This window comes from Aulostomus chinensis, chromosome 13, assembly GCF_037954235.1.
Source record: "Aulostomus chinensis isolate RoL2024-O1b breed Wild chromosome 13, RoL_Achi_v1.0, whole genome shotgun sequence".
Taxonomy (NCBI): Eukaryota; Metazoa; Chordata; class Actinopteri; order Syngnathiformes; family Aulostomidae; genus Aulostomus; species Aulostomus chinensis.
In genome coordinates this window covers 15,250,539-15,275,414 of record NC_141332.1, presented here as the reverse complement: position 1 = coordinate 15,275,414, position 24,876 = coordinate 15,250,539, and the positions used below count along the sequence as shown (strand labels likewise).

Genomic DNA, 24,876 nt, shown 5'->3' with positions numbered 1-24,876 from the left:
ACAATGCTGCACGCCCAAACCCTCACAACTGAATTCGTGCAAATATAGAGTCGTGCTGATTAAAGCCGTAGACGTGTGCAGTAGATGGGCAGTCTTAGATTATACGACGTGATGAGGAGAACGTGGATCTCATGTAAGTGAAGTTGATTCCAGATTGTTATCCAAACAAGTGATTTAATGTGGAAATAAAACCTGGAAAATAAGCATTTATGATATTTGGGCCAAGTTTGACAACAGCTAATCTAACCTAATCTAACTGTGGAGGGGAAGACACTTGGTGAGTGTGTATTTTCCAAATGGCAGCACATAGTTTAGGAATTTAAATTCAGCACAGACAGCGACCCCCCCCCCCCTTACACACACACACACACACACATACACACACACACACAGATTCACCAACTTTACCTGGGAGCCTGCAACAGGCATATAACTGTCACAAAAACCCAAACCACCTTTAAAACGATAAGTCCATGAAAGTGAAATCATGCAGCAGCTCCAACAGGCAACACTTTAGAATTTGCAAATTGATGCTAACACATCGAAGGAAAGTCTCATGTCACTCATTCAGAAACAATGCTGCACACCCAAACCCTCACAAAGGGGATGTTTTCATAGAAGCATACTGTCCCTCAGGTTTAAGTAGCCTATGTAAATATGATGGCCAAAATATTTAAAACAGGTCAATATGAGACTGTATAATATGAATGATACAGCAACTTCCTTAATAAACACACAGTTAATTAAATCTACACGAGTCAATTGCAGCTGGACATTGTGGTCTATTTTAATGAATTGAAGTTGACTAGCTGATCAAAGTTATATCCTTATGTGAATCTGTAAAGCAGAGGTAGAAAGAAAAAAATTACATTGAGTACCTTGCATTTAGCACCATAGATGGCAACCCACGCATTACAAAAACTATTGCACCACCATAAAGACAAGCCTTCCACAAATATGCAGTGAAAACGGAAGTAACCTCATACACTTATGAGGATTCACCACTGGAACCCTTTAAAATGCTTAGGTAAATTGCATTTCTACTCCTTTATTTTTAAACGAGTGCAAAGTAAGCTTTGTAACTATTCTCTTACCTTCTCCTGAGTTGGTAAAGTCTGAGTCCTGGTAAACGTGTCTCCTCCGTTAATGCTGATCAGTTCAGCGTCTACAGGTGGAAACGGCGCGGGGAAAACCACTACGTCACTCTTGAGTGTGTCTGAGCTGAAACACACGTCATACTGCTGAGTAGATTTGGAGTAAGACCAGCTCCCGTCAGGGTGGGTGGTGATCATGGGGGCGCTGTACCTGCTGAAAGCGCCGTCTGTCCTGTGGCACCTGACGGCTATTAAAGTGATGAGGCTGAGCAGAAAGATGACGGACACCGACACGATGGCGACCAGCAGGTACAAGTTTAAATCCGAGAAGCTGTCGTCCTTTATGGGCACATGTCTGAACTGAGTCTGGATGTCAGCGGAGCTTTCAAGCACCACCACCTCGATAGACACAGTAGCTGACAGGGGGGCTTCTCCGTTATCAGACACCAGCACCAGCAAGGGGTGGGTCTTGAGGTCATTGTCGCTCATCCTCCTCTTAGTGCGGATCTCCCCGGTGCTGGTTCCGATCCGGAAGAGGTTGTTTCCTTTGGGCTCAGACAGGTGGTAGGACAGCAGCGCGTTGTAGCCCGAGTCTGCGTCTACGGCCCTGATCTTTGCCACAAAGTATCCCGCTTCAGCAGAGTAGGGGACGCTCTCACTGTTAACGGAGCCGTGCTCAGAATAGGGCGGCAGGATGGCGGGACTGTTGTCGTTCTCATCCAGGATGAAAACGTTGACGGTGACGTTGCTGCTGAGCGGAGGAACACCAGAGTCTGTGGCCTGAACTTGGAACCGGAAGGTTTTGAGCTCCTCGTAGTTGAAGGACTGTAAACTGACCAGATCTCCGGTCTCTGAGTTGATGTTGATCATGGTGGACAGGGGAAGTAAGTTGTTATCTTTGATTAATGAATAACTCACTCTGCCATTTTCACTGACATCGGCATCGTCTGCAGTGACTGTTTTTAAAACTGCTCCAATCTGACTGTTTTCTTTCACATACATATTAATTGCAGTCTCTGCAAAGTGAGGTGCATTGTCATTGACGTCAGAAACCTGAATGACAACCATGCTGGTGTTGGACAGAGGGGGGGTCCCTTCATCTGTGGCTTTGATAGTAATATTATATTGAGGTATGAGTTCCCTGTCTAGAGATGCACTAATAACCAAAGAGTAATAATTTTTGTAATTTGTCTCTAATTTAAAAGGAACCAAGCCCAGTATCTCACATTTGACTTCACCGTTTTTACCTCCATCTCTATCCACTATTGAAACCAGTGCAACTGCGGTACCAATCTCAGCGTCCTCTCTCACAGTAGAGAGCAGTGACGTCACTGTGATGTCAGGCGCATTGTCATTGAGGTCCACCACATCCACGAGCACTTTGCACTGTACTGTTAACGGAGGCTGGCCTTTGTCAGCAGCCTGCACACGAATCTCAAAGGCCGGATTCGTTTCATAGTCAATTTTGCCTTGAACCGTTATGATTCCAGACTCTGAATCAATCTGAAAGATGTCTAAGACATTATCTTGATCTTTTGGGTTCAGCAAATACACGATGTCTTTGTTTGTTCCCTCGTCAGCGTCGGAGGCACTCACTGTTATCACGGCGGTTCCAAGAGGAGAATTCTCTTTAATACTCGTTTTATACAGCGTTTTCGTGAATGCTGGGATGTTATCGTTGATGTCCAGGACATTAACGATGATCTCTGACGTGCTTGATTTGGGAGGTGTTCCTCCGTCCACAGCGGTCAATGTGAGCCTGATGAAAGCCTGTCTTTCTCGGTCTAATGCTTTCTGGAGAACTAACTCAGCGGACACACTCTCTCCTTTGTGCACCGCTAAAGAGAAATAGTCATTCGGACTGAGTTTATATGTGTGGATATTATTTTTCCCTACATCCGCGTCATAAGCCGACAGCACAGGGAACGTCGCTCCGGGTAAAATGTTCTCTGCGATGTCGATTGTTTGTGAATTGGCGCTGAACGACGGGCTGTTATCATTTATGTCCAGAACATTAACCTCAATACGGTAAAGTCTCATTGGATTATTCACCACTGCCTCCACATTCATGGTACATTTTGCAGCCTTGGCGCAGAGCTCCTCTCTGTCTATCCTCTCACTGACGTACAGAAAACCCGTTTTTAAATTCACGTCAAAATACTTCCTCTTTGATCCGGAGACAATCTGAAACATACGTGATTGCAGCTCCTGCACATTCAGGGTGAGATCTTTGGCGATGTTTCCAACAGATGTCCCCGGGTTTACCTCCTCGAAGACGGAATAGGAGATCTGCCCAGCCACCGCTCGCCAGTGTAGCTCCATGATAACCAACAAGAGATATATCCCGAGATGAGCCGTTCTTGTCGGCGGCCGCATTACTCCACGCAACCAGGACAAAGCCCCGGTCCTCATGTCGATGTATTTCTCACTTATTTAATCCAAATCACCCGATGAGACAGCAGGGCATTTCTGTGCCTCCATCCCCCTTCGCTCTTCCCCTCTCTCTCTCTAACAAAGCGCCAACAAAACCGTGATCCTTTTCGTGTGGGAGTGGCCTGCACACATGCGCTACCCGCTGGCGGTACTACGGTCTCTAGTGTCACCACGTGGTCACAGAAAGTAACTGCAGTTATTTGAATCAGTCAAATGTTATTTTTTCTTCTTCTCAGATATCAAATCACTGTTGAACCACAAACATACACCGGACTCAGCAGGCTTCTGCTGCAAACTATGATCAGCACCATGGACAGAACATCAATACACTCGTGCAGCTTTGCATTTTAACCACGCTAGATGACGTAAAAGCAGCCTGTTGCATGAAAGCAAGCTGGGAGGAACAGTCAGCAATCACGTGTTTCACCTGGTCCTTGTGGTGGCTTCTATGGAGCACCAAACCAACGTGGAAACGAAATCCGACGTCGATTCCTCAAAACAATACCACTGACAACAACTCGACACATCATCAGCCGCAGGACTGCGACCGCCCCAATCAGATGCCTTTGAGAACTCATTTTCATTTTGACTGTTGAACTTGCAACCAAAACCGGAGTTCAGCACCACGGACAGCGATATTGGCCGTTATATGTGGGATTGACCAAAATGGTGGAGAAAAATAAGGTTCTGCAATCCATCTCATTTTCAGAAATAAAAAAGAGCTGGATGCTGTCGCCGTTTGTCACATTTGTTCGTTCAAGTGAATCATAAAAATCACACGGCTTCTTTCATATTAAACGTGTTAACATGGGGTGTTTCAGGATTTAACATGTAAAAATATCAACAATGTGTCCAGAACTGCATGTCTGCGGAGGTTTTGGGGGGGGGGGTGTTTTTGTGAATCCTCCTCGTGGTCGAAAAGTGGTTTTTTTTTTTTAGTTTTTTTTTAAAACATTTTTCGATCAGTACAGACAAATGATTAAGATATGCTTTTGAAAAAACAGAAAAGGGATTGACGATAGAACTCAGTGTCACCGTTTTGATAGCACACACATTTAAAATCTATTCTGGGATGAAATATCACACCAAGTCATTTAACAAAATCATCAGAACTTCGATTAATCTTACCTTCTCTTTAGTGGGTAAAGTCTGAGTCCTGGTAAACGTGTCTCCTCCGTTAATACTGATCAGTTCAGCGTCTACAGGTGGAAACGGCGCGGGGAAAACCACTACGTCACTCTTGAGTGTGTCTGAGCTGAAACACACGTCATACTGCTGAGTAGATTTGGAGTAAGACCAGCTCCCGTCAGGGTGGGTGGTGATCATGGGGGCGCTGTACCTGCTGAAAGCGCCGTCTGTCCTGTGGCACCTGACGGCTATTAAAGTGATGAGGCTGAGCAGAAAGATGACGGACACCGACACGATGGCGACCAGCAGGTACAAGTTTAAATCCGAGAAGCTGTCGTCCTTTATGGGCACATGTCTGAACTGAGTCTGGATGTCAGCGGAGCTTTCAAGCACCACCACCTCGATAGACACAGTAGCTGACAGGGGGGCTTCTCCATTATCAGACACCAGCACCAGCAAGGGGTGGGTCTTGAGGTCATTGTCACTCATCCTCCTCTTAGTGCGGATCTCCCCGGTGCTGGTTCCGATCCGGAAGAGGTTGTTTCCTTTGGGCTCAGACAGGTGGTAGGACAGCAGCGCGTTGTAGCCCGAGTCTGCGTCTACGGCCCTGATCTTTGCCACAAAGTATCCCGCTTCAGCAGAGTAGGGGACGCTCTCACTGTTAACGGAGCCGTGCTCAGAATAGGGCGGCAGGATGGCGGGACTGTTGTCGTTCTCATCCAGGATGAAAACGTTGACGGTGACGTTGCTGCTGAGCGGAGGAACACCAGAGTCTGTGGCCTGAACTTGGAACCGGAAGGTTTTGAGCTCCTCGTAGTTGAAGGACTGTAAACTGACCAGATCTCCAGTCTCTGAGTTGATGTTGATCATCGTAGTTACCGGTAAGGAGTCAGTGTTACTCGGTAACAATGAGTAGGTCACCTGACCGTTTTGATCGATGTCCTCATCAACTGCTGTTAATGTTTTCAGAGCAGCTCCGACCGGACTGTTCTCTCTTAAATAAACATTGACCAAAGCGTCTGAAAAACGAGGCGCGTTGTCGTTGACGTCAGAAATGTAAACCGTGATCTCGCCGGTGCTCGTGAGAGCAGGGACTCCGTCATCTGCAGCTGTGATAGTGACATTATAATGAGAGACATTCTCTCTGTCCAGCTGTCCGTCCACTACCAACGAGTAGTAGTTTTTGTATGTCGTCTCTAATTTAAAGGGGCCGTGATTTTTAATATCACAGTGAACAAGTCCATTTTTACCTCCGTCCCTGTCAAGAACTGAAACAAGGGCAACAGCTGTACCTTTTTTACCATCCTCTTTTACCGTGTTAATGAGTGACGTCACGGATATTTCAGGGGCGTTGTCGTTTAAATCCAGCACCTGTATTAATAATTTGCACTGTGCTGCCATCGGAGGAGCGCCTTTATCACTGGCTCTCACGCGGATTTCAAAAGCTGAGTGTTCTTCAAAGTCAATTTGACCCTTCACCGTCAGCAGACCCGAGTCCTCGTCAATGTGGAAAATCTCCAGAACATGATCTTGATCTTTGCTGCTCAGTGAATATGAAATCTCGCCGTTTAATCCGTCATCGGCGTCTGATGCTGTCACAGTAATGACAGACGTACCGAGCGGGACATTTTCACTTATACTGGTTTTGTATAACTGTTTGGAAAACACCGGGATGTTGTCATTGATGTCTAAGACGCTGACTACTATCTCTGACGTTCCAGATTTGGGAGGTGTTCCTCCGTCCACAGCAGTCAGCGTGAGTATAATAACGGGCTGTTTTTCTCGGTCTAAAGGTTTCTGGAGCACCAGCTCCGCAGACACACTCTCTCCCTTGTTCACTGACAAGCTGAAATGATCATTTGGGTTCAGCTTGTATGTACTGATCCCATTCTTCCCTGCGTCGGCGTCATAAGCTGACAACACGAGAAACCGAGCACCGGTTAATGTGCTTTCTGGTATTTCAATACTTTGCGAATTGGCGCTGAATGAGGGGTGATTGTCATTTACGTCTAAAATGTTTATTTCAAAACGATAAAGCTTCAGTGGAGAATTTATCACCGCCTCGACGCTCATGGTGCATTTCGCTGCCTTCGCGCAGAGCTCCTCTCTGTCTATTCTCTCATTGACAAAGAGAGCGCCCGTTTTAAGATTTACCTCAAAGAATTTCCTCTTTGATCCGGTAACGATCTTGAACATGCGAGACTCCAAATCATTTACACTGAGGTTGAGATCCTTGGCTATATTTCCCACGGTTGTCCCAGTGTTCAGCTCCTCTGATATGGAGTAGGAGAGCTGCCCGGACACGGCTTCCAACAAAAAATCCAGCAGCACCAGGACCGCGTACACTACCACGGGGTTGCGAACAGATAGAGACATAATCCCATTCGAGGTCAAACCAGCAAAGAAGCAAATTGGAGATATAATCCGTCGAGGAATGTAGCGGAGAACCTGCGTTTATTACATTCAAATATGTCCATAGTGTCGACCATGCCCCAGCCTTCTCTCTCTCTCACTCACTCACTCTCTCCCTGCGTCTCTTTGTGTCGAAGCCACCACATCATCACGTTCTTCATCTAGGAGGGGCGTAAAGACCCGAGTCAACGAATTCTCCGTTTTATGGTCTATTATGCCTCCTGATGGCCATTTCGTGGAATTACACGACAAACCAAAATGAAAATACCCAAGTGACCACGAGCTCGCCATTGCAATGCTCTGCACAATTAAGTCCAAATTCCTTCAACACAGAAAGCCAACAAATGCAAACTGGCTTTGTCAAAGATGTAGTATACAGCGTGTGTCAAGGGGCAGTGTTTTGTGTGCTGCATTCAAGTAGAAACTCATCTGTTTATGTTAGGCATTTGAATCCATTTAAATGGAGTGGAGTAAAAGATAAAAATAGTGATCGAAAAATGAAAGTTCATATTTACAACTAAAGTAACAACGAATTACATTAATCTGAATGTGAGTAACAAAATGAAGTCTTTCTATGAGGCCATCATAAATTTTAGAAGTTATAGTCAAACTTTTTTTTAATAGCTGTCAAAATAAATGATATATGCGTCCGAATTTGAAGATTAATTCTTCTGTAAGTTGCGCATTTAAGTTGACAAGATTCAGCTCTCCAGCACCACAGACAGCGACCACTGCATTTGGATGCTTAAGACCAGGGGTGTCCAAACTGATCCAGTGAGGGCCGCTGTGGCTGCAGGTTTTCATTCCAACCGAGCAAAAGCAACACCTGATCCAACAAATGAGCTGTGTGGACACAGCTTAGTTGATCTAAGTAGAATCAGGTGTTGCTTTTGCTTGATCAGTTTGACACCCCTGCTTAAGACCATTGAAAGAGGATTCAATACAAAAAAATGGACCAAATCTATCTTCTCAACAATAAATAAACAAGTGCACGAGAGAGGAGGAGATATTAGAGAAATAGAAGATAAACATTGTGGAACACTCAAACATAACACGCTTACCTTCTCTTTAGTTGGTAAAGTCTGAGTCCTGGTAAACGTGTCTCCTCCATTAATACTGATCAGTTCAGCGTCTACAGACGGAAACGGCGCGGGGAAAACCACTACGTCACTCTTGAGTGTGTCTGAGCTGAAGCACACGTCATACTGCTGAGTAGATTTGGAGTAAGACCAGCTCCCGTCAGGGTGGGTGGTGATCATGGGGGCGCTGTACCTGCTGAAAGCGCCGTCTGTCCTGTGGCACCTGACGGCTATTAAAGTGATGAGGCTGAGCAGAAAGATGACGGACACCGACACGATGGCGACCAGCAGGTACAAGTTTAAATCCGAGAAGCTGTCGTCCTTTATGGGCACATGTCTGAACTGAGTCTGGATGTCAGCGGAGCTTTCAAGCACCACCACCTCGATAGACACAGTAGCTGACAGGGGGGCTTCTCCGTTATCAGACACCAGCACCAGCAAGGGGTGGGTCTTGAGGTCATTGTCGCTCATCCTCCTCTTAGTGCGGATCTCCCCGGTGCTGGTTCCGATCCGGAAGAGGTTGTTTCCTTTGGGCTCAGACAGGTGGTAGGACAGCAGCGCGTTGTAGCCCGAGTCTGCGTCTACGGCCCTGATCTTTGCCACAAAGTATCCCGCTTCAGCAGAGTAGGGGACGCTCTCACTGTTAACGGAGCCGTGCTCAGAATAGGGCGGCAGGATGGCGGGACTGTTGTCGTTCTCATCCAGGATGAAAACGTTGACGGTGACGTTGCTGCTGAGCGGAGGAACACCAGAGTCTGTGGCCTGAACTTGGAACCGGAAGGTTTTGAGCTCCTCGTAGTTGAAGGACTGTAAACTGACCAGATCTCCGGTCTCTGAGTTGATGTTGATCATCGTAGTTACCGGTAAGGAGTCAGTGTTACTCGGTAACAATGAGAAGGTCACCTGACCGTTTTTATCGATGTCGTCATCAATAGCAGTCACGGTTTTTATCACCGCCCCTACTGGGCTGTTCTCTTTCACATAGACGTTGATGACGCCTTCAGTGAAGAGAGGTTTGTTATCGTTGACGTCAGAGACGTGGAGGTTAATCACGCTGGTGCTGGAGAGAGACGGGCTGCCCTCATCAATCGCAGTGATGCTGATATTGTATTGAGAGACTCTCTCTCTGTCTAGAGGACCGTCCACCACCAGCGAATAGTAGTTCTTGTAGTTGGACTCTAGTTTGAAGGGAACCTGGTTAGAAACCTGACTGTGGACCAGGCCGTTTTGACCTCCGTCTCTATCAAACACAGACACGAGCGCAATAGCGGTGCCGATGGACGCATCTTCTTTCACCGTGCTTAACAAAGATGTGACTGAAATCTCAGGAGCGTTGTCGTTGACGTCTAAGACTTCTATCAGTAGTTTGGCGTGAGAATATCTAGGGAAAACGGCTCCATCACTCGCTTGGACTCGGATCTCAAAAGCATTGTTCTCTTCAAAGTTTATATTCTTTGTGTTCGTTATTGTCCCTGTTTTTGCATCGATAGCGAACAGATCTGTTTTCTTCCCTCGACCTACGTCACTGAATGAATAGAACACCTCTCCATTCTGACCTGCATCTGAATCAGTGGCGTTTACAGTTATGATTGAAGTCCCGATCTTAACATTCTCATACACACTGGCTTTGTAAAGACTTTGACTAAAAACTGGAGAATTATCATTTATGTCCAACACATTCACTATGATAGTCATGCTGCCTGATTTAGCTGGTGTTCCTCCGTCAATAGCAGTGAGTGTCAGTCTGATCACGGGCTGTTTCTCTCGGTCTAAAACCTTCGTGAGCACCAGTTCTGGAGTCACGCTCTCTCCTTTATGTACATCGAGAGAAAAATGTTCATTCTGACTGAGTTTGTATGTATTTACGGTGTTTTTACCGATGTCCGCATCCTGAGCCTGATGCAGAGGAAATTTCGTTTCTGCTGCTGTGTTTTCCGTAATATTCATGAGCTGTGAGGTGCTGACAAACGATGGATTATTGTCATTCACATCTAAGATTATAATCTCAATCCTGTAGAGTTTTAACGGGTTATTAATAACGGCCTCCACGTTGAGGGAGCATTTGGGTTCGTCTCCACAGAGCTCCTCTCTGTCGATTCTCTCATTGACGTAGAGGACGCCGCTCCTTAGGTTTACCTCGAAATATTTCCTCTTTGAACCAGCAACGACCTGAAACATGCGGGACTCCAAATCCTGGACATTTAGGTTGAGATCTTTAGCGATATTCCCAACAACAGTCCCCAGGTTCACCTCCTCTGCGACGGAGTAGGAGAGCTGCGCGGACACCACATCCCAGTGAGACTCCAGCAGCACGAAGAAGAGATAAATCCACACGGAGCTCGTTCCGCTCGGTAAATGCATAATTCCACACACTACAACAAGGCATGCAGACAAAAACACTGCACTGCGTCATAAAAAACAATATTATGTCGACTTAGAAAAGGAAAGGGTTGAAGAATGGAAAATTGTCGCAACAGCAGTCTGGCTCTCTGAGCTTCTTTGTTTCAGTCACTGTTGAAACATCGTCGTCTCCTGAATCTGGGAGGAGCCGCGGCGGACCGCCCGAGAGCGTCTTTAAAACCGATGGTCTAGAGTGTCCTCATGTGGACACTCGCTAGAACTACATTCAACACGAGAAACACGTTATTCTCATAGTCCCGGGGTGAGTGAGATCAGGTAAACAACAAAGAAACCAGGCGAAAAAAATCAATTTGGCTCTTCTTTCTCAAGAGACCCTCAGGTGTCTTAATTGTCCAGATCTACACTTTATGACTGAAGCAGGTAACGGTGGGACTTCTAAATTAAATGGCCTGGAAACAGAACCAAAGACCGTTCTGAAAATATAGAAATGTCACTCCTCTACTTTATTGGTGTTTTAATTTGCAGCATCAATTTTAAAAAAGGTTTTCAACACCCCCCCCCCCTTATGTAAATGTATTCGCACAGATATCAAACACTTTGAAAATATACAGGACAGACATTCAGGTCCAAACCACTTCAAATTACAACCTCCCTATTGCACATACAGCTCAATAATAAATGTCTGTCATGTCAGACAAAACTTGTAACTGTTTCTTGATCATATTAGATTGAAGAAGTGAAGCTAAAATGAAGGCTGGCGAGTACATCCCGCTGCAGAATACCGCAAAGTCTGAGATAAAAACATATATTTCTAAAATAGCCCAGATGTACAACGCATCAACCCCTTTCCTTATTTTAAGAACAAAAATATAAATCCAGTGCGATTGAGGATTCACGCATTCCCAAACGTACGCCAAGAACCAGGGATAGCGACCAACACTGTCGGAGGGCCCGGAAACCCTCCACAAACACACAGCAGACTGTTTGACAAGAAATCAACCACCCACTTGCTGGGCCCGCACCTCCAAACGTGAGGAGGACCCTAAACTGTTGGCAGCCTCCACTTCACAAAGTATGAGAAAAACGTATTAGTAACTATTGTCTTACCTTCTCTTTAGTTGGTAAAGTCTGAGTCCTGGTAAACGTGTCTCCTCCGTTAATACTGATCAGTTCAGCGTCTACAGGCGGAAACGGCGCGGGGAAAACCACTACGTCACTCTTGAGTGTGTCTGAGCTGAAGCACACGTCATACTGCTGAGTAGATTTGGAGTAAGACCAGCTCCCGTCAGGGTGGGTGGTGATCATGGGGGCGCTGTACCTGCTGAAAGCGCCGTCTGTCCTGTGGCACCTGACTGCTATTAAAGTGATGAGGCTGAGCAGAAAGATGACGGACACCGACACGATGGCGACCAGCAGGTACAAGTTTAAATCCGAGAAGCTGTCGTCCTTTATGGGCACATGTCTGAACTGAGTCTGGATGTCAGCGGAGCTTTCAAGCACCACCACCTCGATAGACACAGTAGCTGACAGGGGGGCTTCTCCGTTATCAGACACCAGCACCAGCAAGGGGTGGGTCTTGAGGTCATTGTCGCTCATCCTCCTCTTAGTGCGGATCTCCCCGGTGCTGGTTCCGATCCGGAAGAGGTTGTTTCCTTTGGGCTCAGACAGGTGGTAGGACAGCAGCGCGTTGTAGCCCGAGTCTGCGTCTACGGCCCTGATCTTTGCCACAAAGTATCCCGCTTCAGCAGAGTAGGGGACGCTCTCACTGTTAACGGAGCCGTGCTCAGAATAGGGCGGCAGGATGGCGGGACTGTTGTCGTTCTCATCCAGGATGAAAACGTTGACGGTGACGTTGCTGCTGAGCGGAGGAACACCAGAGTCTGTGGCCTGAACTTGGAACCGGAAGGTTTTGAGCTCCTCGTAGTTGAACGACTGTAAACTGACCAGATCTCCAGTCTCTGAGTTGATGTTGATCATGGTGGACAGCCGCACTGAGTTGCTGTTACTTTTTAAAAAGCTGTAACTCACTTTTCCGTTCTCGTGCGTATCAGCGTCAAGTGCATTCACAGTTTTGAGGACGGTTCCTACCGGACTGTTCTCCTTGACATAAATATCAATCTCGGGGGATGAAAAGCGAGGTGCGTTATCATTGACATCGGACACCTGTACACTAATGACACTGCTACTGGACAGAGGGGGGCTTCCTTCATCCCTCGCTCGGATGGTGATATTATAGTGAGAGCTACTTTCTCTGTCTAGTGCTCCATTGACTACCAACGAATAATAGTTTTTATAGTTAGTTTCCAATTTGAAGGGAGTCTTCTCATCTATTGTACAATGCACCTCACCGTTTCTCCCCCCATCTCTGTCCAGCACAGAGACCAGAGCGATAGCTGTCCCCACTTGAGCGTCCTCTCTTACTGTGTCTAACAGTGACGTCACGGTGATCTCAGGAGCGTTATCGTTTAAATCTACCACCTCTACCAGAACTTTACAGTGGGCAGACATGGGGGGCTGCCCTTTATCACTGGCCTGAGCGCGGATCTCAAACGCAGGGTTTTCTTCATAGTCAATATTTCCCTCGACGGTCAGCGTGCCCGTGTCCGGGTCGATTTTGAAAACCTGCAGGATGTGGTCCTGCTCCTTTGTGCTGAGTGTGTACATGATTTCTTTGTTTGCGCCTTCGTCTGCGTCCGTGGCGTTCAAAGTCAGTAGAGTGGTGCCGACGGGGACGTTTTCAAATACACGGGTTTTATATAAGGACTTGGCAAACACGGGAGTGTTATCGTTAATATCCAACACGTGAATGATGATATCTGATGTTCCAGACTTTGGCGGACTTCCGTCGTCTATGGCAGTTAAAGTGAGCGTGATCAGAGGTTCCTTTTCTCTGTCTAACGCTTTCTGTAACACCAACTCCGAAGAGATACTATCTCCTGCCTTGTTCGCCGCTAATGAGAAATGGTCATTGGAGCTGAGCTTGTATTTATTTATGCCGTTCTTGCCAACATCTGCATCGTAAGCTTGCAGCAGGGGGAATCTCACCCCGGGTAACGTGCTCTCAGCGATGTCTATACTCTGAGACTCAGCCATGAAATACGGAGCGTTATCGTTGACGTCAAGGATATTAATTTCTATTCGGTAGAGCTTCAGAGGCTCGTTTATCACAGCTTCCACATTCACAATACATGTTGCAGCTTTCGCGCAGAGCTCCTCTCTGTCTAATCTCTCACTCACGAAGAGGACACCAGTCTTTGTATTCACCTCGAAATATTTCTTCTTTGACCCGGCAACAATTCTAAACATACGGGATTCCAATTCCTGCGTACTTAAGTGTAGATCCTTAGCGATATTTGCTACAAATGTCCCCGGGTTTACCTCCTCTGAGACGGAGTAAGAGAGCTGCTCGGACACTGCATCCCAGAAATAATCCACAAGCAAAAGCATGAAATATATCCAGGCGGAGGACGTCCTTCTAGGTAAAGACATAGTTCCCATCGACGCTAGCACAGCATGAAGTTGTTACAAAGCCTTCCTGACAAAAACGGTGAGAATGTTAACCGTTTTCCTCCTTTGCCGAGACGAGAAAGGAGGCTTTCGAGCTGGAGCCTCCCGTCTGACGTCTCTTTGTTACTGAGATGTGTGTCATGTGTCTGGGAGGGGCGTTCAGCGGGAAATGTGACGGTCTCTACCGTCGCCTTGTGGTGAAAAGCTAAAGTTAGAGAGCCCACTGGATTTATCCATCCCTCTCACCGTCTCATTCAAAGCCACGGGGATAAAAGAAAATACAAGGAAGTAAACACGAGAAGAAACTACAGGGTCACCTTGGTTCTAATTTCAGTACCATGGAGAGCGCCGCTCCACCTCAACCCTTCTCTGTCAGTGTCCGGTTGTGCAAGGACAGCAGTGGAGGAGTTGAGCTCAAGGTGCAATCACATAAAATATGAAGCCAAAATGACTTCAGAACAACAGGAGAATTGTGTATGTTTGCAAACTACGTCGACAGCAAGAGGACACAATGCACATTTAGACAAAAAACGGAGCTAAATACTCTACAAGGTCCTTGTATCCTGAAATATCTTATTTTTTAAATGCAAGCAAAGCAAATGAATCCTTTTGATCGTCAGAAGTGATGCTGAATTTAAAATGTCTGAATGTGTGACGTGCAGAAGGTGCAAAACTCATTGATTTGGGTTTTGTGTTTAATGCATTTAAACTGAATGCAAAAGTGTAATACTCCAATGCAAGTAAGTCTGTCATATTGATAAAAAAGGTATGAATAGTTAAACCAAGTTGTGTGTAGAAAATGAGAGAGAGAGAGAGAGAGAGAGAGAGAGAGAGAGAGAATGAATATGAAGTGTGCTGAAGTTGCAGGATCATTGTCACTTATTCACATGGAACTCAAAGTTAGCAAACATGGGATTTGGGTGGAAACAACTGACCTCCAACTTAGAAAGACAAATTTTTAAAACGGTTTCAATACAGAAACACCGACAAATTAGCGTCCCAATTATACGTAAGGAAGAGAGGATATAAAAATAGTGGACTTCTGAATCTACACGCAAGACCATCACGAGGAAAAGCTTAGTGATATTTTTTGGCCGTTACAAGCAGGACACTCTTACCTTCTCTTTAGTTGGTAAAGTCTGAGTCCTGGTAAACGTGTCTCCTCCGTTAATGCTGATCAGTTCAGCGTCTACAGGCGGAAACGGCGCGGGGAAAACCACTACGTCACTCTTGAGTGTGTCTGAGCTGAAACACACGTCATACTGCTGAGTAGATTTGGAGTAAGACCAGCTCCCGTCAGGGTGGGTGGTGATCATGGGGGCGCTGTACCTGCTGAAAGCGCCGTCTGTCCTGTGGCACCTGACGGCTATTAAAGTGATGAGGCTGAGCAGAAAGATGACGGACACCGACACGATGGCGACCAGCAGGTACAAGTTTAAATCCGAGAAGCTGTCGTCCTTTATGGGCACATGTCGGAACTGAGTCTGGATGTCAGCGGAGCTTTCAAGCACCACCACCTCGATAGACACAGTAGCTGACAGGGGGGCTTCTCCGTTATCAGACACCAGCACCAGCAAGGGGTGGGTCTTGAGGTCATTGTCGCTCATCCTCCTCCTAGTGCGGATCTCCCCGGTGCTGGTTCCGATCCGGAAGAGGTTGTTTCCTTTGGGCTCAGACAGGTGGTAGGACAGCAGCGCGTTGTAGCCCGAGTCTGCGTCTACGGCCCTGATCTTTGCCACAAAGTATCCCGCTTCAGCAGAGTAGGGGACGCTCTCACTGTTAACGGAGCCGTGCTCAGAATAGGGCGGCAGGATGGCGGGACTGTTGTCGTTCTCATCCAGGATAAAAACGTTGACGGTGACGTTGCTACTGAGCGGAGGAACACCAGAGTCTGTGGCCTGAACTTGGAACCGGAAGGTTTTGAGCTCCTCGTAGTTGAACGACTGTAAACTGACCAGATCTCCGGTCTCTGAGTTGATGTTGATCATCGTAGTTACCGGTAAGGAGTCAGTGTTACTCGGTAACAATGAGTAGGTCACCTGACCGCTTTGATCGATGTCGTCATCACTCGCCGACACGGTTTTTATCACCGCCCCTACTGGGCTGTTCTCTTTCACATAGACGTTGATGACGCCTTCAGTGAAGAGAGGTTTGTTATCGTTGACGTCAGAGACGTGGAGGTTAATCACGCTGGTGCTGGAGAGAGACGGGCTGCCCTCATCAGTCGCAGTGATGCTGATATTGTATTGAGAGACTCTCTCTCTGTCTAGAGGACCGTCCACCACCAGCGAATAGTAGTTCTTGTAGTTGGACTCTAGTTTGAAGGGAACCTGGTTAGAAACCTGACTGTGGACCAGGCCGTTTTGACCTCCGTCTCTATCAAACACAGACACGAGCGCAATAGCGGTGCCGATGGACGCATCTTCTTTCACCGTGCTTAACAAAGATGTGACTGAAATCTCAGGAGCGTTGTCGTTGACGTCTAAGACTTCTATCAGTAGTTTGGCGTGAGAGGTCAGAGGAGAAGCTGCTCCATCACTCGCTTGGACTCGGATCTCAAAAGCATTGTTCTCTTCAAAGTTTATGTTCTTTGTGTTCGTTATTGTCCCTGTTTTTGCATCGACAGCGAACAGATCTGTATTCTTCCCTCGACCTACGTCACTGAATGAATAGAACACCTCTCCATTCTGACCTGCATCTGAATCAGTGGCGTTTACAGTTATGATTGAAGTCCCGATCTTAACATTCTCATACACACTGGCTTTGTAAAGACTTTGACTAAAAACTGGAGAATTATCATTAATGTCCAACACATTCACTATGATAGTCATGCTGCCTGATTTAGCTTGTGTTCCTCCGTCAATAGCAGTGAGTGTCAGTCTGATCACGGGCTGTTTCTCTCGGTCTAAAACCTTCGTGAGCACCAGTTCTGGAGTCACGCTCTCTCCTTTATGTACATCGAGAGAAAAATGTTCATTCTGACTGAGTTTGTATGTATTTACGGTGTTTTGACCGACGTCCGCATCATGAGCCTGATGCAGAGGAAATTTTGCTCCAGCTGCTGTAATTTCCGTTATGTTCAGTACCTGTGTCGTGCTGACAAACGATGGATTATTGTCATTCACATCTAAGATTATAATCTCAATCCTGTAGAGTTTTAACGGGTTATTAATAACGGCCTCCACGTTGAGGGAGCATTTGGGTTCGTCTCCACAGAGCTCCTCTCTGTCGATTCTCTCATTGACGTAGAGGACGCCGCTCCTTAGGTTTACCTCGAAATATTTCCTCTTTGAACCAGCAACGACCTGAAACATGCGGGACTCCAAATCCTGGACATTTAGGTTGAGATCTTTAGCGATATTCCCAACAACAGTCCCCAGGTTCACCTCCTCTGCGACGGAGTAGGAGAGCTGCGCGGACACCACATCCCAGTGAGACTCCAGCAGCACGAAGAAGAGATAAATCCACACGGAGCTCGTTCCGCTCGGTAAATGCATAATTCCACCCAGCCAGCGAAGGCAGGAGAACACGGCGTCAACACGCCCAGAAATCCGCAAAAATGCGCCAAACAAACGTGTCCTTCGTTCTATAAACGGCATCAGTGAGACGGCGGTCGTTCCGTCCTCTCTCACTCTCGGAGTCTCTTTGTTTCAGTCGACCGAGAAACATCGTCATCATCGATGACTCTGGGAGGAGTCCCGACACACGAGACACCAGGTCTCGATATGATGGTCCACACTGCCCCTTGGTGGACACTCTCTAGAAATACAATCACTACCAACACGAAACAAGACGAGAGGGAACCTCATGTCTATCGTTTCACTTCAAGCCGAGCCTGAGCAAAGAGCCAGCCTGAATGCAGATGTAATGTTGAAGTCATTGCTATCATATAGAATGTATTTTCACAACAGTCACATTTTAAAGCGTACCAAAGACAAATGTTCATAAGTCAGCTGTTACTGGCATAAATAATGCAAATATCTGCACTCCAGGAAGTATTTAGATGGTCCTATTTAACAACTCTGCAATTTCCATCCAGCCTCAAAATACACATTTCTTACTCAAAAGAAAAACAATTGAAGGGATTCAGGTTCTCTGCAGCACACACACACACACACACACACACACACACACACACACACACCTACACACCTGTCAGCGACTGACTTACTGTCAGTTTTAACTTTAGTAAAAAACAATTTTAGTCAGTACTGCAACCTGTGTACAATACTGTACTGCTTATATGCACTTTACTCGCTGCAAGTTGTATTTTAGTATACCAATATTTTACACGACTGTATAGTAGTATATACCAGTTTTTGTAATGCAAATATCGCATATTTCACGTGCTTTATCCAGATGTAAGACATGTTTCAGGGCGGGTAGCTTTCATGCCTGAGATGACATTCTAAATTATGAATTCTTTGTCTTTTTGTAAATGCCAGAGTTTTAGCGCCAACATTTATTCATTTAGTTTTCAGTGCCTTGTCAGTATTTCTCGCTTGATGGTTTCCTGTTGATGCACAACCCAATTTGCCACTGATGACAATTTCTGATCGTGGATGACAAACCAATAAATATCCTCATCATCAGTGACAGCGATGAAATCAGACATTGATAGACAAGCATGCTTTTTCTTGTTGGTCAGTTTGACATCATGAGAGTTCAGCACCTTGGAGAGCGATGGAGAATGACTTTTTTTTACTCATCTGATAAAACGAACTATAACTCACGGAAGAAAGCGCACAGCGTTTTGACGCAACGTGACATCAACTGAAAAAATCCTGCCTACATATTATTAGGCATCATGTTCTTACCTTCTCTTTAGTTGGTAAAGTCTGAGTCCTGGTAAACGTTTCTCCTCCGTTAATACTGATCAGTTCAGCGTCTACAGGCGGAAACGGCGCGGGGAAAACCACTACGTCACTCTTGAGTGTGTCTGAGCTGAAACACACGTCATACTGCTGAGTAGATTTGGAGTAAGACCAGCTCCCGTCAGGGTGGGTGGTGATCATGGGGGCGCTGTACCTGCTGAAAGCGCCGTCTGTCCTGTGGCACCTGACGGCTATTAAAGTGATGAGGCTGAGCAGAAAGATGACGGACACCGACACGATGGCGACCAGCAGGTACAAGTTTAAATCCGAGAAGCTGTCGTCCTTTATGGGCACATGTCTGAACTGAGTCTGGATGTCAGCGGAGCTTTCAAGCACCACCACCTCGATAGACACAGTAGCTGACAGGGGGGCTTCTCCGTTATCAGACACCAGCACCAGCAAGGGGTGGGTCTTGAGGTCATTGTCGCTCATCCTCCTCTTAGTCCGGATCTCCCCGGTGCTGGTTCCGATCCGGAAGAGGTTGTTTCCTTTGGGCTCAGACAGGTGGTAGGTCAGCAGCGCGTTGTAGCCCGAGTCTGCGTCTACGGCCCTGATCTTTGCCACAAAGTATCCCGCTTCAGCAGAGTAGGGGACGCTCTCACTGTTAACGGAGCCGTGCTCAGAATAGGGCGGCAGGATGGCGGGACTGTTGTCGTTCTCATCCAGGATGAAAACGTTGACGGTGACGTTGCTGCTGAGCGGAGGAACACCAGAGTCTGTGGCCTGAACTTGGAACCGGAAGGTTTTGAGCTCCTCGTAGTTGAAGGACTGTAAACTGACCAGATCTCCGGTCTCTGAGTTGATGTTGATCATCGTAGTTACCGGTAAGGAGTCAGTGTTACTCGGTAACAATGAGTAGGTCACCTGACCGTTTTGATCGATGTCGTCATCACCAGCAGTCACTCTTCTAATAACTTCTCCATACGGACTGTTTTCTTTAACATAAACATAAATCAGCGGCTCTGGGAAGCGAGGCGGGTTGTCGTTGACGTCAGAGACGTAAACGGTCACCACGCTGGTGCTGGAGAGAGGCGGAGTCCCTTCATCACCTGCTGCGATGGTCACATTGTAGAGGCTCTGGGTCTCTCTATCAAGCGGACCGTTGACCACTAAGGAATAATAGTTCTTGTAGTTGGTCTCCAACTTAAACGGACTCTCCCCCGTGATTCCAGCCTCCACCTCCCCGTTTCTCCCTCCATCTCTGTCCAGCACAGAGACCAGAGCGATAGCTGTCCCCACTTTAGCGTCCTCTCTTACTGTGCCTAACAGTGACGTCACGGTGATCTCAGGAGCGTTATCGTTTAAATCTACCACCTCTACCAGAACTTTACAGTGAGCGGACATGGGGGGCTGCCCTTTATCACTGGCCTGAGCGTGAATCTCAAACGCAGGACTTTCTTCATAGTCTATTTTTCCTTTAACTGAGATCGCACCTGTTTCAGGATCAATTTGAAATAAATCTAGTATGGAATCTTGACCTTTTTTTCTTAATGAATATTCAATTTCTCTGTTTAAACCTTCATCAGCGTCTGTGGCATTCAGAACGATCACAGTGGAGCCTGACGGTGAGTTCTCTGGTAGTTGAACTTTCTGTAGAGATTTGCTAAAAACCGGAGGATTGTCGTTATTATCTAAAACGTTGATGATAATTTGGGATGTCCCTGACCTCGCTGGATTTCCTCCATCTACTGCTGTCAGTGTGAGCTTCATCACGGAGTCCAGCTCGCGGTCTAACGGTTTCTGCAGCACCAAGTCCGCAGACACACTGTCTCCTCCTTTGTGAATCTCCAAGGAGAAGTGATCATTCGCACTCAGCTTGTATGTATTAACGCCGTTCTTGCCGACATCGGAATCCGTTGCCTCTATCAGCCCAAATTTCACTCCCGGTAAAGTGCTTTCAGCGATATTGAGTGACTGCACTTTTTCAGAGAAAACGGGCTCATTGTCGTTAATATCCAGTATCGTTACCTCTAAACGGTAGAGGTTCAGCGGCTCGTTGATCACCGCCTCCACGTTGACGCTACATTTTGCAGCCTTCGCACAGAGCTCCTCTCTGTCTATTCTTTCACTGACATAAAGAACACCAGTTTTCACATTAACATCGAAATATTTTTTTTTCGACCCGCTGACAATCTGAAACATGCGAGTCTCTAAACTCTGAAGGTTGAGGTGAAGATCCTTAGCGATATTTCCGACAGAAGTCCCCGGATTCACCTCCTCTGAGACGGAGTAAGAGAGCTGCGCAGTGACCGCTTCCCAGCAACATTTCAGCAGTACAACAGCACAATAAATCCAAAAAACCCTCGTTCTGCTTGAGACAAACATATTTACATCCGACCGTCAAAGGGGAAGAAATCCTAGTCCAAACTGTCCCGTCAAAAAATCACTCTGGATGGAAAACATAGGTACCCTGCTTCTCTCATCGTAACCGAGAACGTTTCACCCCTTTCTCCCTCGCCCTGCACCTCTTTGAAACAAAGCCCAGGGAAACGTCATCATCCTCTCTTTCTGGGAGGAGTCCTGTTCCCCCTGCATGTCATGGTGCACAGCGTCCCCACGTGGTGACATTGTATAACTGCAATTAATATCAAAAAACTAATGAACCAGCTGTGTACACGGAGCAAATTCAACTGGATGACGAATGATTCAATTGTGTTCCTATGTATTTCTATTGTTTAAAATAAACGTAGGGATCTTTTATTTTTTTTTACGTATTTCTAAAATTGTCACAATACTTGGAGTACTGAGTATCAAATAAAAAATATACAAAAAACAAATACACATTTGGCACAAAACCAACGATGTTAGGATATTAAATCAACTGTTTACCCATTTGAATATTACACCTGAGTGTATGCAGCCTGATGATGCTGACTAATACAATTCCAAATACTTCAGCCCGAACACACTAATCATCAGTGTTCCGGTCCACAATGCAAAATGAATTTCAGCAGCAGAGACAACACTTTGGCTCAGTGGAGATGTCAGAAAAGTGCTACACATAAAGGAATCATGTGGAAACACAAGAAGAGACATTATTCAAACTCTGAAGAACCTCTGAGTTTTCACTGCGGTTTCTTCATGTGCTTACCTTCTCTTTAGTTGGTAAAGTCTGAGTCCTGGTAAACGTGTCTCCTCCGTTAATACTGATCAGTTCAGCGTCTACAGACGGAAACGGCGCGGGGAAAACCACTACGTCACTCTTGAGTGTGTCTGAGCTGAAACACACGTCATACTGCTGAGTAGATTTGGAGTAAGACCAGCTCCCGTCAGGGTGGGTTGTGATCATGGGGGCGCTGTACCTGCTGAAAGCGCCGTCTGTCCTGTGGCACCTGACGGCTATTAAAGTGATGAGGCTGAGCAGAAAGATGACGGACACCGACACGATGGCGACCAGCAGGTACAAGTTTAAATCCGAGAAGCTGTCGTCCTTTATGGGCACATGTCTGAACTGAGTCTGGATGTCAGCGGAGCTTTCAAGCACCACCACCTCGATAGACACAGTAGCTGACAGGGGGGCTTCTCCGTTATCAGACACCAGCACCAGCAAGGGGTGGGTCTTGAGGTCATTGTCGCTCATCCTCCTCCTAGTGCGGATCTCCCCGGTGCTGGTTCCGATCCGGAAGAGGTTGTTTCCTTTGGGCTCAGACAGGTGGTAGGACAGCAGCGCGTTGTAGCCCGAGTCTGCGTCTACGGCCCTGATCTTTGCCACAAAGTATCCCGCTTCAGCAGAGTAGGGGACGCTCTCACTGTTAACGGAGCCGTGCTCAGAATAGGGCGGCAGGATGGCGGGACTGTTGTCGTTCTCATCCAGGATGAAAACGTTGACGGTGACGTTGCTACTGAGCGGAGGAACACCAGAGTCTGTGGCCTGAACTTGGAACCGGAAGGTTTTGAGTTCCTCGTAGTTGAAGGACTGTAAACTGACCAGATCTCCGGTCTCTGAGTTGATGTTGATCATCGTAGTTACCGGTAAGGAGTCAGTGTTACTCGGTAACAATGAGAAGGTCACCTGACCGTTTTGATCGATGTCGCCATCAATAGCAGACACGGTTTTTATCACCGCCCCTACTGGGCTGTTCTCTTTCACATAGACGTTGATGACGCCTTCAGTGAAGAGAGGTTTGTTATCGTTGACGTCAGAGACGTGGAGGTTAATCACGCTGGTGCTGGAGAGAGACGGGCTGCCCTCATCAGTCGCAGTGATGCTGATATTGTATTGAGAGACTCTCTCTCTGTCTAGAGGACCGTCCACCACCAGCGAATAGTAGTTCTTGTAGTTGGACTCTAGTTTGAAGGGAACCTGGTTAGAAACCTGACTGTGGACCAGGCCGTTTTGACCTCCGTCTCTATCAAACACAGACACGAGCGCAATAGCGGTGCCGATGGACGCATCTTCTTTCACCGTGCTTAACAAAGATGTGACTGAAATCTCAGGAGCGTTGTCGTTGACGTCTAAGACTTCTATCAGTAGTTTGGCGTGAGAGGTCAGAGGAGAAGATGCTCCATCACTCGCCTGTACTTGAATCTCAAAAGCATTGTTCTCTTCAAAATCAATCGTATTTTTATTTGTTACGACTCCTGTTTTTGCATCGATGGCAAACAGATTAGTTTCTTTCACTCGCCCCCCTGCATTGAATGAATAGAACACCTCTCCATTCTGACCTGCATCTGAATCAGTGGCGTTTACAGTTATGATTGAAGTCCCGATCTTAACATTCTCATACACACTGGCTTTGTAAAGACTTTGACTGAATAAAGGAGCATTATCATTATTGTCCAACACATTCACTATGATAGTCATGCTGCCTGATTTAGCTGGTGTTCCTCCGTCAATAGCAGTCAGAATGAGTTGGATTTCAGAGACTTTCTCTCGGTCTAAAACGTTCGTGAGCACCAGTTCTGGAGTCACGCTCTCTCCTTTAAATTTAACGAGAGAAAAATGTTCATTCTGACTGAGTTTGTATGTATTTACGGTGTTTTTACCGACGTCTGCATCATGAGCTGGATGGAGAAGAAATTTCGTCCCCGCTGCTGTGTTTTCACTGATGTTCATGAGCTGTGAGGTGCTGACAAACGATGGGTTGTTGTCATTCACATCTAAGATTATAATCTCAATCCTGTAGAGTTTTAACGGGTTATTAATAACGGCCTCCACGTTGAGGGAGCATTTTGGTTCGTCTCCACAGAGCTCCTCTCTGTCGATTCTCTCATTGACGTAGAGGACGCCGCTCCTTAGGTTTACCTCGAAATATTTCCTCTTTGAACCAGCAACGACCTGAAACATGCGGGACTCCAAATCCTGGACATTTAGGTTGAGATCTTTAGCGATATTCCCAACAACAGTCCCCAGATTCACCTCCTCTGCGACGGAGTAGGAGAGCTGCGCGGACACCACATCCCAGTGAGACTCCAGCAGCACGAAGAAGAGATAAATCCACACGGAGCTCGTTCCGCTCGGTAAATGCATAATTCCACACAGCCAGCGAAGGCACGGAGAACACGGCGTCAACACGCCCAGAAATCCGCAAAAATGCGCCAAACAAACGTGTCCTTCGTTCTATAAACGGCATCAGTGAGACGGCGGTCGTTCCGTCCTCTCTCACTCTCGGAGTCTCTTTGTTTCAGTCGACCGAGAAACATCGTCATCATCGATGACTCTGGGAGGAGTCCCGACACACGAGACACCAGGTCTCGATATGATGGTCCACACTGCCCCTTGGTGGACACTCGCTAGAAATACAATCACAACCAACACGAGATGAAATGAGGAACCTCACATCTACCAACATCGAGCTTAGCCTGAGGAAAGAGCCAGCCTGAATGCAGATTTATTCTTACATTTATTGTAAGTTTTATTTATTGAAATGTTTTTCAGTGGCGCACAAAAAGTAAATTTTTACTCATCAGATGTTTTGGGGAAAAAACTGCTGAAAATATGCACGTCATAGGATGCATTCAAGGCACTTAAACTCCAATTTCCGTCAC

The 24,876-nt window shown here is 46.6% G+C and overlaps 3 protein-coding genes, 1 long non-coding RNA gene and 2 pseudogenes across 11 annotated transcripts in view; 1 reads left to right on the top strand and 5 right to left on the bottom strand.

Annotated features, from left to right (window-relative positions):
• The window catches only part of LOC147251059 (uncharacterized), a 168,987-nt gene that overhangs the window by 35,414 nt on the left and 108,697 nt on the right, over nucleotides 1-24,876 (top strand). The gene's annotated exons all lie outside the window — the stretch shown is intronic.
• Nucleotides 1-24,876, bottom strand: part of LOC147251074 (protocadherin alpha-13-like) — a 145,749-nt gene that overhangs the window by 63,940 nt on the left and 56,933 nt on the right. Inside the window, exon 1 of one of the 8 annotated variants that reach the window (XM_086221588.1) lies at nucleotides 18,832-21,338. The exons of 5 other annotated variants lie outside the window; for them this stretch is intronic. In XM_086221588.1, coding sequence (XP_086077714.1) covers nucleotides 18,832-21,213 — 2,382 coding nt within the window. In that variant the 5' untranslated portion in view covers nucleotides 21,214-21,338. Of the gene's footprint in view, nucleotides 1-1,094; nucleotides 3,589-15,132; nucleotides 17,741-18,831; nucleotides 21,339-24,876 lie in introns of those variants that run through there. 2 more of the 8 variants (XM_086221582.1, XM_086221585.1) reach the window with 2 other exon arrangements.
• Nucleotides 4,608-7,285, bottom strand: LOC147251084 (protocadherin alpha-3-like). The gene has a single exon (XM_086222930.1). It carries the CDS (start codon nucleotides 7,029-7,031, stop codon nucleotides 4,608-4,610), a length of 2,424 nt encoding a protein of 807 aa, XP_086079056.1. The 5' UTR covers nucleotides 7,032-7,285.
• Nucleotides 7,169-10,878, bottom strand: LOC147251083 (protocadherin alpha-10 pseudogene; annotated as a pseudogene).
• LOC147251082 (protocadherin alpha-8-like) lies at nucleotides 11,603-14,205 on the bottom strand. The gene has a single exon (XM_086222927.1). The coding sequence runs from the start codon at nucleotides 14,003-14,005 to the stop codon at nucleotides 11,603-11,605; it is 2,403 nt and encodes an 800-aa protein (XP_086079053.1). The 5' UTR covers nucleotides 14,006-14,205.
• Nucleotides 21,968-24,494, bottom strand: LOC147251081 (protocadherin alpha-10 pseudogene; annotated as a pseudogene).

Bases quoted from the DNA above. Each gene is read 5' to 3' on its own strand.
- LOC147251084 (XM_086222930.1), bottom strand. From the start codon at position 7,031: ATGTCTCTATCTGTTCGCAACCCCGTGGTAGTGTACGCGGTCCTGGTG.
- LOC147251082 (XM_086222927.1), bottom strand. From the start codon at position 14,005: ATGGGAACTATGTCTTTACCTAGAAGGACGTCCTCCGCCTGGATATAT.